This window comes from Xiphias gladius, chromosome 10 (genome assembly GCF_016859285.1).
Source record: "Xiphias gladius isolate SHS-SW01 ecotype Sanya breed wild chromosome 10, ASM1685928v1, whole genome shotgun sequence".
NCBI lineage: Eukaryota > Metazoa > Chordata > Actinopteri > Istiophoriformes > Xiphiidae > Xiphias > Xiphias gladius.
In genome coordinates this window covers 1,254,797-1,270,000 of record NC_053409.1, presented here as the reverse complement: position 1 = coordinate 1,270,000, position 15,204 = coordinate 1,254,797, and the positions used below count along the sequence as shown (strand labels likewise).

Below are 15,204 nucleotides of genomic sequence, written 5' to 3'. Positions count from 1 at the left end.
ATAATAAGTATAATAATGAGCCACCAGTGTAATGCTGAACAGCACTCCTGAAAAAATGAAATGATGTACAATGTTGGATCTTACATTGCCTGTTGTGAGTTTTACAGAATTCTCACACACTACATTAGTGTAAGTCATATTTCTTATACATTCATACTGTACATCCACCTGACATTGACTGAATATCTCCTGAAATGCCACTGAAAAGTTCACCTCCTGGTCTGGTGGGTTCGTATTACAAGTTCATCTGACAACGAATGAGAATTAAATGCCAGATATGAGTACTTCACTTGAGTAGCCATCCAGGACCACAATAAGAATGACTTTCCTGCATCCTGACTACATTTCTACCAACCGGTATAATACTGCTGATATATTTACAAGAACCTACCGTGTATTTCCTCCACTGGCCCACCATCTGCTCCTCAGTGCAGTCAGTGCAGTCCCCAGCCTCACGGCCCTCCACCAGCTGCTGGTCCAGCCCCTGCAATAGCACCCTGAGGCGGTCGATGTCTTCTCCGAGCCGCTGGCACCTGGCCATGTACTGACTGTGGGAGTCCAGGCTGGAGCGCAGGCCCTCCTCAGCCTCACATAGGGCCTGCCTCAGCCTCTGCCAGCCCAGCCTCAGCTCCTCAGCCTCCTCCACCACCACCTCCGCCCCCGCAGGAGAGGTGCTGCTCCTCACTGCCTCTGCCACACCCTCAATATGCTGAAGGGTCCTCTCCTCGCTGGCCACACTGTCGTCCAGAGCCTGGCACAGGGGCAGAAGTAGAAACATTACAAATGCTGGCTTGGATTACCAAGATACATAAAAAATATAATACAACTTGGTTTCAAATCATAAGGATTTTACTGTAATATTAAAAATGTGTAGCCACTGAAACTCTTACAAACAAATAAAAGCCACCCTGCAAATGCCTCAAAATAAAAGTAAGCAAGGTACTGGAAGGGTTAGGCCACTGGAAAATGAAATTTTCACAACTATTTCCACGGTAACTAATTTAGCAAAATTGAATTGCACTATTTCAAAAAAGGCTTTTAAATGAATCTTATTGTAACATGTAAAAGCTTTAACTGTAGGCTAACTCTGATATAATACATCACATGGTAACATTTATGTTTAATATTATACATGGTCCCCTATATATAAAATTTCCTGCTTTCCTGCTTTTCCTGCTCCACTAACAGTCACTACGCAACCAAATTTTTCAACTTTAAATTTTCTATTTATTTATTTTTTAGTTTTAAAGTATCTAATTAAATTTATTTATTTTTAATATATTTATTATGAGTGCACAGCAGTTGGAATATCACACTCAAATAAAAACATAAATCATCCGAGCAATATACTGAGAATTAGCAGTGGGTTTTGGGACAGAACAGAATGGACTCACATTTGTTATACTCCAATGTTATATACAGTATGCTTTCCATTTCTTTGCAACCCAACAAGTTCTGGTGTCACCACTAATGCCACAGACCACACTTATTGTATGGTATCCATTCATTTACTCTCTTATGATGTTTTGCTGCATTGGCACCATTTACCAACGAAGATTTTTATATCTACTTTTCGTTTGGTTGGTATCTGTAAAGTACAAAAGTACATGTTGCACAGCTGAGAATAGTTACTCAAACTCTACCTCTCCCTTATTATGCCTTCTCCACTGCTGAAAATAACAGACAGGTTTTGGGACTATGAATATGGTGACATCAACCGCAGCTTTTTAATTCAGTTTCAGTGAGTCTCACTTGTAAGGCTTTGAGCTTGTTCTCAGCTGTATCCTCCCTCTCCATCAGATCAGTTATCTCCTTGGTTTTTGACAGCAGCCAGGACTGGAACCTCTGAACACAGCCTTGGTACGTCTGGTGCTCCTCAGCAATCTTCTGAAGCAGCGACAGACGCTCCTAGCACAGCAGGAGACACACCTTGTGGTAATTTTTGGCATCACACTGTTCAAAATGAATGAAGATTTTTCAGCACACATCACAGACTTCACATTTGGGTATCTGAGCGTGGAGCTTGAATATGAATGTTAATTGGTATTCTCCTGTGAAACTTTCCGCTATCTTTTACCTCAACTACACAGTGAAATTTTCGACAACAAGAACACAGACTACTAAAAAGAGCCAGTTCACAGGTAGGAGGTGCTTCCAGGGAACATTATACCTTAAAACACAGCATTATTTAAATCACAACTCTCCCATTTGGAATCAGAAGCACAGCTTTACCAGCAGACTGGTTTGTTCTCGAGAATGCATGATGTAGGTAAAGACTGGCGTGGGTGTGTGGTTAAATCTGACTGACATTTGAAAGAGCTGTCTGAAAAGAAAGAGGAAGCAGCTTCATTGTGTGGCTCATGGAGGAGAAAAGCAGCCTACATGATTTGTGAATGTTGACTAATCCAACTGTATCTCTACCCTGAATGTAAATGATTCCTGTCTGAAATTCAATAAACATTAAACTTTTGTCTTCCTTTGAAGTGTCTGTCTGATTATAGATGCACAGAATAAATATTACCATCTTTTTCATTTACCTCAATTTTATGTCTGCTCAAAGAAAGAGTAAAGTGAAGAAGTAAACATGCATTTAAGTTCAAAATCCATGCTGTTAATGTAAATTAAGGGCTCACTCATATGTTGCCATAAATTATTCACAAATACTGTATGCTTACTTTGATTCAAAATGCAACCCAATATCAATACATTGCAAATCCCACCAACACATTCATGCATACAACCGACTAAATAGCCGACCCCACACCATGATTTCGGTGAAAACATTTCAGCCATTTGACCTTAGGGCCACAATTTTTGTTCCCTTTGATGCTCCACAAAACATACTCTTAAACTTAGCAGATCAATATCTTCATGTATGTAAGTGTATGTATGTGTACCTGTGCGTGTGGCGGTTCTGGTTGGGAAGAAAAAGAATGAGAGAATAACGAAAGTCACTTTTAATTTCAACCCACTGCTATTGCAACTGCAAGTGTTTTTCAAGGCCTGCACTTCCTGTTACAAAAAAGCTGTTCCTTTTTTCAAACAAAGGACTTCTCTTTTGTATTACTCAAGAGGATTAAAATGTTTTCATTTCATGGTTCAATTTAATTTTCTTTCTTTGAGTGTATGGTTAGTTCTTTTCATTTCCTCGACTTCTATGCTCTTTTGCTATTTGCTTTTAGAGTATTATTCTAAACACATTCTACTGGCTGCTCTGTGCACCGTTTACATAAGCCACAAGCCCATGTACTGTACATCCTTTGCATTAGCATAGGCAGAACTGGGTATAAGGCTCTGTCCAAACTTGTGCAAGACCCTTATCACTGACATGCATGTGCACAAACTAACAGCACTGTTATGGCTCATAACTGCTCCAGTTCAAGTTCATGTTGTGTGGTACAGTACATTATGCAAAGGCAGCTTGATGAGGTATATGCTATGCTGTGATAAAACATTAAAACAAACAGTTAACTACATTAACAAGTCATCTGTTTTTTTTCTAGCTTGAAACACAGACGTCTCAGAGGCCCCAAATGTAGCAGGATAACTGCATGTCAATTAATTACACATACTTTTATTAATTTAGAAAATGAAAGTACAATATCAGTTAACACAGGTCCTATATTATGACCTAATCTTTTGGCTCTGTCTTGTAGATGGGCTCTGTTTCAAAATCTGATTTTAAGACCTTTATTATTTTAGTTTATTTGCTCACATGCTGCATACTCTTCAGTAAAGTCATGTTTACTGAAATTCAATGAAACTAACTGGCACAATTTCAGAATAGAAGTAGTGGTTGGTTTTAGGGTCAAAAATGAAGCTGCTGCTTATACTGTAATGTGCTGCGTGAACTGTAATGGAACTTGGAGGAGAGAGGATAGAGTACATACTTATACCTGCCTAAAGTACCAGCGCCAGAGGTGTTTCAACAGCGGCCCAACAACAAATTTTTACCCCAAGACTCCTTCAGAGGTTAATCCAGCCTATGGACACTATGGATACTAAGCAGCTTCCCACACACAAAAACAGTTCTATGCAAAGCCTTATAGTTTATCTGTTTGTTAGTTTTATGCACATCTACCTCAGTATTATGGAAATTATCTTGGCTCCTAACTTGCTAGTGTTTTTAAAAAAAAAAAAAAAAGGTTACATCAACTCAAAAAACAACAACAAATGTTTTATGACAGTTTGCTCTCATGCTGGCATTTTTATGAATGGCAGAACTACACGAGATGGATTCACCATGCATAGAATGAATTGCACAAAAGTAACTTTCCTTGCTAACTTAGCAATAGTAATGAAATAATAGGTCAATTAATGAATTCCATCTTCTCCAGCGTGAGGATTTACATTATCTTTGGGTTTAGGACTGCTGTTTGAGTCAAACAAGCTATTTGAAAGTTGCTAATGTCATTGTGAGGCTGAGATGGGCATTTTTCAAAATTAAATAGTCACAAGATTAATTCATAATAAAAACGGTTACTTAGATCTGTTTTATCCAGCCTTGATGGAACACACTTTTAAATGGATATGGTAAAACCACATTTATGTCCTGAGGCACTGATGTGTGTAACATTTTTTACACTGATTTCATTTTGCTTTTGTTTTCCTCATGCATGTGCAACCAGTTGTGCTATTGCACCTCTCACACGCCCCGTGGGACACTTTGCACAAGTATATTCAAAGTGTGAATATGTTCAACTACTGGCTGTAGTGAAGAGTGCAGGAGAGTCAGACCGTATTAATGAGAAGCTCACCTCAGCTTTGTCCCTGACATCATTGTAGGCCTCCTGCAGCCTCTCCTGGACTTGGGGCTCCACACTGGGGTCCTGGGTTCTGTTGTGCAGTGCGGCAGCCTCATCCAGCAGCCTCTCCAACAGCGCCGCCTGGCCGTGGATGTCGCTCACCACCACCCTCTGCTGGTCCACCTGCCAAAGCTTCTCCTTCACCCCCAGCTGCAGCTCCACCCCAACATCCAGGCTACGCTGCTGCCTTGTCAGCCACAGCTCAAACTCTTCGTAAGCTTTAAGGTACTCGCTCCAGTGGAGCCACACCCACTCGATCCGACTGGGTGTGAGGTGAAACAACACAAGGAATACTTTGTATCAACAATTTGTGTTTATGTTTCAACAGTGTTCACATGAACATGTTTGTAATTAAAGTCCCTTTTTGGAAAAACTGGGTCTTATTACACTACCTACTTAATTAATTATCTAATTAGTCCGGAATGTACTCCTGAGTAAAGCATCTATGATTTAAATGAAATTACAAACCACTAGCAATTTAGATAAGTCAACAACAACATGTTGATAAGTGGCTGATAAGACACAGCTCCCAGCAAGCTAGCTGATGTTATCAAAATAAAAAGTGAGATATTTCCCTAATTAAATGATGTGCTATCAGTCAAAACTAATTAAAAGTAATTAACCATATCTATGCAACACTGTGGTACATTTAGCAATGTAGTTAATCATTTCAGACATTATTGCTAATGACTTGCTGTTGACCTCCAATATGAACTGAGGATGAAAATACTGTTCCTAAATACACTAAAATCAATTTAACTCATATTCACTGTACACGGTACTATAGTACTATTGCATTATTTACATATAAATCAAATTTATCAAGCTATAAATGGAGCATGAAGGTTCATTCTCAACACTGGAGTAGTTTGACAAAACTCAACTCAGGGTCCACACTTTTTTTTTTCCCCCCCTAGAGTTTTCAACCTCATCTCAGTCTGTTCTGTTGTCACGGAGATGGCTCAGAAGTCCATGGACGACCAATTGGTATTGCATGAACAAATGACTGAGCCAACTCCATCCTCTGATGAGATGTGGTTGATAGCTATGGAATTAAAAAGCTATTAATGAGAAGGTATTAAGTGGACCTAGAGTTAAGATTGTTTTGACAAACTTTTGAAATGCAGTTAATTTATTATAATTAACCACAGCCTATAAATATTCCAGTTATATACTGCTGCCTTGATATTGCTTCTTGGTACATAAAATAGCTGAACATGGGGTCTGGTTTCAAGTCCTTCTAACACTGTGACATTTATGTGCTAAAATAATTAGTCAAGTAATCAATTAATCCAATTTGATAATTAATTTATTTAGGGCCCTTATCAAATAAAAAAAATGGAAAACATTATCTTATTGTAGCTTCTCTAATGTAAGATTTTATATTGTTTTTACATAATGGTATACTGAATATCTTTGGGTTTTGGACTGTTGGTTGGACAAAACAAGCAAGTCCCAACATGTCACCTATAGCTCCGGGAAAGTGATGGGCATTTTCACTATTATTAAACTTTTAAACTTAAATTTTATTTATATAATACTTTTGTTGGCTGCAACCTGGCAGTAACATCATAATCTGTAAGCATCACCACGATAATAATTGAATCAATCACCTAAAAAAAATTGCCAGGGATTTCACGGTTTGGCTGAGTTAGCATTTGCACCATAAAGATGAGGTACAATGGAAAGAACCCCAAACAGTGCTCTGTATAATATTTGGGGAAATCCCTCAATTCAGTGTTGATGTTAATACAAATACAGCTTTCAAATTCATTCAATATTTTTGATGCTGTATGTGCACGTAGCTTTTCGGCAATTTTGATGATTCAGGCGTGGAACAATTATCTGAAAGCACACATCCAAAGCTATTCAAAACACAGCATTAAAGGCTGAACTGTGAATCTAGACAAAGTTGCTGTCAGTATCAAACACCTACAAATCACTATGCAAAAAGTACACCTGAAGTGACGTAACTGAATCTGGAGTGAGTAGAGCACCACCTGTGACAATGGATGATGTAGGTGCAGGTCTCTTCCCACAGGCTTTTCAGACCTTTGAGCTTAGTGTGGGTGTGGTTCCTCAGCTCTTCATCTCCGCTCTGTAAAAGGTTCTCGGCTGCCACCAGCGCCATGTCCATTTTTACACGACCTTCATGCTCCGATTGATGGATTTTCTACACATTCAGAAGGGCAAAGGGAGTATTATTTTAGTCCAAATAAATGTTTATATTGTGTACCTGTAAAAGTAATTATATGGTTAAATGGTACAATTACTCAAATTACAATTTGTTGAGATGATTAATACAGTGGCAGCCTTCTTACACAACATCTATCCTTAGTGGTAATACTTCTCAAAAATAAGACTGCATTTCCCATTAACCCCTTTCATTTTTTATCCCTTTTTTTTGCCTATCTTTGACAGAAGAGAGTAAACATGTTGGAAGTTATTTTATTTTCAATTCTCCTAAATTCAAATTTTGATATCTAACCTTTTTGTTGCACCAAAGACCCAATTTCCCCAAAGGAGATCATAAACGTGTCATTATCTGATGAACAAAAAAAATCCCACTTGAGAAATTTTATTTAAGACTCTTGAGGACTTAGAGATTTGCATTAAAGGCAAAGGTAATGACAAAAATTTTGTCCTGACGTGCAGTGTGAACCTTATATAAATTTGAATAAATATACAAAAATAATGCTCCTTGTCATTATGGATTATTGAGTCTAGACTGATGGGCAGACATGGAAATTAAATTAAATCTACAACATAATAAAGTATGCCTAAATACTGAATACTTTCTGAAGCAATTGTATATTAAGAGGCATTACGTAAACATTTTTGTGATTTTGTTTTAACCATTTCATGCTTCATTCTAATAACATACATATGAACATGAATATGGATATTACTTAATGTAAAGACAATTATGTATTCACAAAGTTTTTACAAAGGAAACAGATTTAAAATACACAAAACACTGAAAATTGAAGAGTTGTACCCTCTATATCCAAGAAAGTGCAATACTTTAAATTATTAAAATTAATTTATTAATTTAAAATGTATTTTAAATTAAAAAAAATATTTTTAAAAAATATTTAAAATATCACACTCTTTAAGAATCAGATACTTGGTTTCTGAAGGAATTGTATTAGTACTGAGCTGTGTGTTTTATTCACTGTCTTATGACTGAGGACATACTGTATAGAATTTAGGTTTTGATGTGTCCACAGTGTCATTTCTTGATTTGTTGGTGTATCTACTAGAATGTCAATAAAAAGTTGCCATAAAAAGAGATGCACAGATACTGTACCCTCCTCAAGTACCAAAAACTGCAACTGTCTCCATTCTGCAGTCTAATGACATAGTACTAAAGTAGTAGCAGGGGGTCAAAGATGAAGGGTCAAATGGTAAGTGAAGTATCTCACCTCTGTCTCCCTGAGTCGGGCCTCCAGGGCATCACGGGGCCCCTGGGTATTGTCATTGGCCTTCAGCCTCTCCTGGATGGCCTGCATCCAGGAGAGGGCCGCTTCCAGGCTCTCCATGAACTCCTGCTGCTCCTGCTGTGTCATGATCAGTTGCAGGCCTGAAAAGAAGAACAGCAGTCAGACTCTGTATCAGCAGGCTCTTAATTTGCCTATGTGAGTATGGTATAAACCAGGAGCGTGAAGTTTTAAAAGACATGGGTGTTTACAAGGTAGGCATAGTCTAACAAAAAGATGATATTGGTTGCATCATGGGAAATGTAAGATCCAGTGTTTTTGGAGCTTGCCCCATATACCAGAGAATGAAAAGCCAGGATATCTTTTTTTTTTTTTTTTTCCTGCTTCGATTTCGACCTTTCTTCAAAAAAAATGTTTCTCTTGTGTGTCCCCAGCTCTCTGGAAATGCAATACTAAATTGCTTAACTACCGGTTAAAATGATATGAACAAGGCCAAGAGACATACTATAGAGAAAAGAAAATCTCTCCATAAAAATAAAAAAATAATAATTTAACAAAACTGAGGTTTGTATGATGAAAACCAGCAGGCACTCTTTTTGTGACTGGTTATTCAATGGCTGTAGGCCTAAAGAAACCACCTTTCCAGATTCCAGTGCTTAATTTGGGAGTTAAGATCTCCATAAGGGTCGTGAGATGAATCTCAGGGATCATGAGAGGATGACTGGGCCAGATTAATTAAAAAAAATCTTTGGTGCGGAACTGCTCATGACTCCTAAACATGCACCCTGTGACAAGAAAGACGAGCAGGTCTAGTACTGCATTTTGCAGAAAAGTCAGTCTGCCCTCAGGTGATGCAGCAGGGAACGAAAAACCTAGACGAACACAATGACAGAGGTAGTCAAGAGTCTGAATTAAAATGTATGGGAGGGAGGAGCCCGGGCACTGCAGGAGCACGGAGGCACCACATCATATCTTAGAGGGAAAATAAAACTCGGACGGCATGGGCCATTTTCCTGAATGACTAATTTCTCCCCACCACAACATTCATCCTACCCAAAATCTGCTTGTTTTGCCTCAGACTCGTGGAGATATTTAGAACTCCCTGTCCTTACTGAAAGCTTTAAAAAAACAAACATATGAAGCTTTTCTTTACACTTAAAAGAATAGAAATTCTCATGCTAGCACTTAAATATAGTACATAGAGCTTGACTGCAGGTTTTTTTTTCCTTTTTCAAATTTCTTTATCTAACGTTTTCATAGTTAATAGAACTTTGTCATTTATCTGACAATCGAATGTACAAGGGAACTAGCAGGAAATCTCTTTGAATTTATGACTCATTTTTTTGTGGGGTTTTTTTCCCACCATGTTCATTTGCAATGACGATGCACATTAACCAAAAATTAACAAGTTTAAAACCATGTAAATGTGCCAGCGTTAGCGCAACAGCTAATTTGGAACTTGCATCTTGGTACCAATTCGGAAGTTGTATTTCTTTTTCACTTTTTTTCTCCTTCACTTTAGCTGTAACAAACTCCCAACATACTGCAGCAGCGTAAGAGACAGTGAAGCCCCTCCTTCCTCAGTTTGAAGGCTCGTGTTGTAAACTCGCATTAACCTTAACTTTAATCCAAGGCGCTAATATTCAGTCTTTTTGCTTACTTGCCATGCTACTTGCCGTTACCGTGCTTTAAGTCAAGGACTCTTGATGTCTGGTATTAACGAGCTACACTAATGTAAGAGGTGAGGATTCAACGTTATGCCCGGCCACAAAAGACAACAAACCCATAACATCTACGTAAACAGTAGATCTACGCAGCTCATTATAGTACAGTGTTCCAATGTAGAGCTGCTGTAAACAGGAGAGAATACAGGGAGTTATCAGTGTGTGTAAGTAGAGGTAGGCCTATGATCATTAAGCTAGCTAGACAACGGTGCAGATTTATTGGCTAAGTTCGGCATGATAAGAAAACAAAATAAAAATCACTTACGGCTTTTTGTTCATCAGGTGAGATGGGTCGCTAGTGCAAATGTTGTCCTGCTGTGTTGTGTACAGCAAAGTTATGGCAGGCAGGAAGTAGAGCCCAGGCCGCCGGGGGCTGGAGTCAACATGCAGCCTGTCATGCTGCCTTCAAGTACCCATTGTATACTACAAGACGACCCGATAATACAACAGAAAAGGTAACCTTCGTTAACTACTAAACAAAACTTTAAGTTTTCAGGGAAATTGCAGCTTACGCAGAAACTGATTAAATACAATACAGCACGTTTCAAATGTAAAAATAATTTTTTAAAAAGTGATGCATTTCATGGCTTCCTCAACAAATGAAACAAAGGTGCTGAGGGTAGTATAATAACAAAATAAACAAAATATTATAAAATTACAAATGACACTAGCATTACTGGTATATTCCAGTAATGAGGTGATTTTCCCACACACTATTTTATTAAGGTCAGCCATGTGATGTCAGTTATTCTGCATTGATGGATACATTATATTCCCCTGAATTAACTTCTTTAAAGGGCAAAATAGTTTACTGAACCCTCCTCCCAAAATAAACCGCATAAACAGCAGGAATAAAAAAATGTGTAAAAATTAATAGATTTTTTTCAACATGAAGACGAAAAGATTCCCAGTGTTCTGTGGACTTTAAATTGACTTTGTGAATGTTGGTTATTAAACAATTTAGCTCTCCCCTGTAAAGGGGATAATAAAGACAGGAGGAAAGAGCTCCCAAAATAAACATAAGGAGAACGTGCAAACCTCAAAAAAGAGAGTGCTTCTTGCTGTGAGACAGCAAAGGTTTTCGTTGATCACACTCATTTATCAAAAGCATAGGTAACAACTATTTACTTCTTTAATCTAAGTTAAGTTAAAATGGTTTCTGTACTTGTGACAGTTCAGTTCATACTCTAATCATGCTAAGTTAAATTCACAGCTTTTCAGCGTTTCCTACAGCACCTCAAACTCATCAGCAGACCGGATTGAACCAGAAGAAGGAACAAATCCAGAGCAGCTGCTGACCCACTGTGTCACATGTCACTAATTCAAACTGCAGGGTGTGGCCCACAAGTTTGTGCCTTTCGGTAGAAAGCAACACTTCCCATCCAGTTTCCATTCCGACTTTCAGAACTTGTCCTGGGTTTCATGAAAAGGTCATTTAAATAACTAAATCATCATTGAAAACATGCTACTAAAATGGATAATATTGGATTACATATCAACTAACAATACTTGGCAACCTTCTATAAATTACATTAAGGCAATTAGTATTATTATGTCAAATCAATTTCATTCACATAAATATTTGGCTGCAAACCAAATACTAACAGCCAGTTACAATCCAGTTCAGTCTTACCATGCAGTGTGTAAACAGTTTTTATTTACGTGTTTACCAGTTTTAGTTTAAGTTGGATTCACCGCTTGCTTCTGATGGTATCTAGCCCTTCAGATAGTTTTGGTTTTGAAATTTCTCTTTTTCTGAGATTGCAGCACCCAACACAGTATGATGGAGGTGATTGGAATTTAGTTTATGTTGCGTACAACAAAAGTTTTTGTTTTTGGTGCCAAATCTACTTTTTACTGTCATTTCAGCTAATGCCTGTTTTTGGAACTGGGTTTTCATACATATTTGACCACAGCTATGACACTGAGAAAGAAACTGTCACTGCAGCAAAAAAGAGAAAGTGTGTGAGAGAACAAACTTGATTAAATTGTTATAACCAAAAAGAAGCTTGGAATATAGCTGAAAGACCACCTGAGCTGTTACTAAATCAACATGTGACTCAGTCTTCACCATGGAATTCTCCCTCCCTGCGGCACAATGAACTCATGGGTTCTTAGACCAAAATAGTCTGATAAAAGAATTGCAAATGCTACATAAATTATCATAATTATACATAATTGTCTGTGATTTAAAAATGTGTTATGTTAAAGGCCTGATAATTATAAAGTTCTTTTTTTAAATACAGTTTAATTTTAATGCACATTATCACTTTAAGTAAACATACAGATTAAATGTTTGTTCCCTGAAAAATATTAAATCCATTTCTCAAAGAAGCTCAGGCTGCGGTAGCTTTTTCAGCCCTGAGTAGTGTCTGCAGTGCTTCCTCTCAGGCTGCGTTTGAGGCTGGAGGACCAGCAAGGACCTGCAAGGTTAAGGTCAAAGGACCAACAGGGGACGCCGAGCTCGCTACCTCTATAAGGTATGTTTACTGCTGATGATGAATGAGTTTTCTTATTATTACTATGCTTATGATGAGTATTATTATTATAATTATTATAATTATTATTATTCACAATAACACTTTTATTTCATGCCACTTTTAATTTCATTATGTCCCATCTCATAATGTGACTTTTTTACTTCACTGTGTTATTTTTCATCTTTATTAATTTGCAAGGTTTTAAAGGAGCTCAATTAACATCACTGTAGATATTCTTGGTTTCCAGTGGAGCCTGACCAATATTAATGACCACTCACAGATACTGTATATCATCTCATTGTAGATGTCAACTGATGAGGACAAGACAGACAAAGATTTGTTTGACTTAGTATAGAAACAGTGTCTCCAATACACTGTTTGTCCACCAAAGAGCACTGACAAGTTTATTAGTCTTGCTAGCGGCAAGCGGATGGCAGTGTTGGTCTGTCTGTCAGTTAGTGCACCACTTTATTCCATTAACTAGTGTATAAGATGGATTCTGATTGAATTTGTTACAGACATCATGGTCACTAGAGGACGAATCCTACTGATTTGGGGGGTCCCTTTTCTTCTAGTGCCATTATGTGGTTGACATTTTTGATTGTTAGTAAAATATATTAACAAATACTGGATGGATTTTTATGAAATTTGGTACAGATATCCATGGTGCCTAGATGATGCACTGCTACTGACTGATCCCCTGACTTTTCCTTTAGCGCCACTATGAGGTTGAGATTTGTAGTTTTGAGATAATTGTCTTGACCGCAATTGGATGGGTTGCCATGATATTTGGTACATATTTGGTTTTCCTCAGCATAAATTGTACCTTTGGTCATCCTGTGTCTTTTCATATAGTGCCATCATCACGTACAATTTTTTTGTTTGTCTCATACTTTGATTTCTGCCTAAATACCTGCACAAACTAATCGTGTTCCAATTTTACTACTTTGTGTCAAATTCTAATAAGCAAAAGTTAGCAAGCTAACAAACTAAACTAAGATTTTTATGGTGAGCATGTTAGCATAGCATTTGGCTCAAAGCACTGCTGTGCCTAAGTTCAGGCTCACAGAGCCACTATCATGGCTCTTAGTCTTGTTTACAACGCTGTAAAAAAAAAAAGTATACTATTTCATTTATACTATGCATTTATGTTAATAAACAATTGTCAGATGGTATAATGTTATCAATTTTTTTAATTCACTATCAGTATTGACCTCAAAAATCTAGTATGGGTCAGGCTCTACAGGCCTTACAACTAGATTTTTAACTTGGGGCCTTTTACAAGATGTAAAAATAATAATGCACATGGTGCCTTAAGCCACATCAACTCATTTTATACTGTAGTTTACTTAGGAATTAACGTTAGGATTAACAAACAATTGCAATTACTGAAATGACCACAAACTAATTTCAACCTTAAAAGATTCAGCTATGACCCTCTTCACTTCTGCCACAGCAACTATGAATACATTGTCAAAAAGTCAAAACTGAATGTCTAAGGCTCATGATAATCAGGCTGCTAAATTGTCAGTACATTCAATTTGCGAGTTAATCCCAGCATGTAGAGTAGGTGTGATGACTGTTGCTACTGACTTACAAGTCAGAAAATGAGCAGTTTTTGTATTTTTGCATTCAGCTCGCCCACAAGCAGTTCTGTTTCCAAGGCATGTGTATTCAGGTGATACATATTCATGAGAACCTGTTTGTGTCTTTTTGCTGTTCCACATTCAGGGCACTGAGATGCTGTCAGAAGCTTTGCTGTGTATTAATTTAAAGCAACATCACACTTTGTCAGCTTTCATCACAGGGCTGAATGGTTGTGCCTACTGGCTCTGAAAGTGGTGACTTCTTCACTCATTGCAGCTCATTTCGCAGCTCTTTCTCCCCCTGCCAAGTTAGCCATGCTTTTCTTCACACTCTTCATACAAATATTAAGCCTCTCATAGCTCTGTAAAACGCTTTCACCATCAGGACTCCATTTTCAATAACAGAATCATAAAATGATCCAAGAATGCATCAGGCATTTTTACTCAATGCCAGTTACCAGTATACGGCTATATGAAAAAGGGATTGAAACTGTATCTGTTTGCTGTGTTGTGTATTGCAAATTAAACTTGTCCTATTACAACTCAGATCAGTCTTAGTGGTGGGTTGGATCAAGCTTGTGGATCTTCCATTAGGCATGATGGATCCAACAAGAGACCAAGTCTCCTGACTATATGTTCAAGAGGGTCTTAAAAAGTGTAGGAAAGTAATTATGTACATCAACTCAAAAACAGTACTAAAGTACAGTTTTGAGGTTCTCGTCCTTTACTTGAGTATTTCGATTTCCTGCCAACCAAATAAACTGTCTAATGGTACGACTGCTTGTGTCTCTTGCCTTGAAGGACTTTGCTGTTATTATTTCACCACCTTGACAGATCTCAGCAATTACTTTGATGAGTGCAATCTCCAGTGGTGGAAAGTAACTAAGCGCTTAAGTACAATTGAGAGGTACTTGTACTTTTTCTTTGATACTACTATATAGTCTTACTCCATTACATTTCACAGGGAAATGTACATTTGACTGCACTACATTTATCTGACAGCTTTATTCACTTGTTTCTCTGCAAACTAAGATTTTACATTAGACAACATGATAAGCTAATGAAATACAATATAATACATTTCTCACAGTTTCATTTAAATAACAGTTGGAGACCCAATATTTAAAAAAAAAAAAAAAGCAGAGAGTCAGTCAAAAGTCAAAAAATGA

General features: G+C 37.6%; 1 protein-coding gene across 1 annotated transcript in view; it reads right to left on the bottom strand.

Moving 5' to 3' along the window:
- The window catches only part of syne3 (spectrin repeat containing, nuclear envelope family member 3), a 65,889-nt gene extending 55,522 nt beyond the window's left edge, over positions 1-10,367 (bottom strand). The window contains exons 1-6 of the mRNA XM_040137835.1: positions 10,235-10,367; positions 8,231-8,388; positions 6,806-6,978; positions 4,758-5,067; positions 1,753-1,908; positions 392-751 (exon numbers count right to left, since the gene is read on the bottom strand). Of these exons, the coding sequence (XP_039993769.1) occupies positions 392-751; positions 1,753-1,908; positions 4,758-5,067; positions 6,806-6,978; positions 8,231-8,374 (1,143 nt within the window). The 5' untranslated portion in view covers positions 8,375-8,388; positions 10,235-10,367. The remainder of the gene's footprint in view (positions 1-391; positions 752-1,752; positions 1,909-4,757; positions 5,068-6,805; positions 6,979-8,230; positions 8,389-10,234) is intronic.
- Between the last annotated feature and the right edge of the window lie 4,837 nt (positions 10,368-15,204).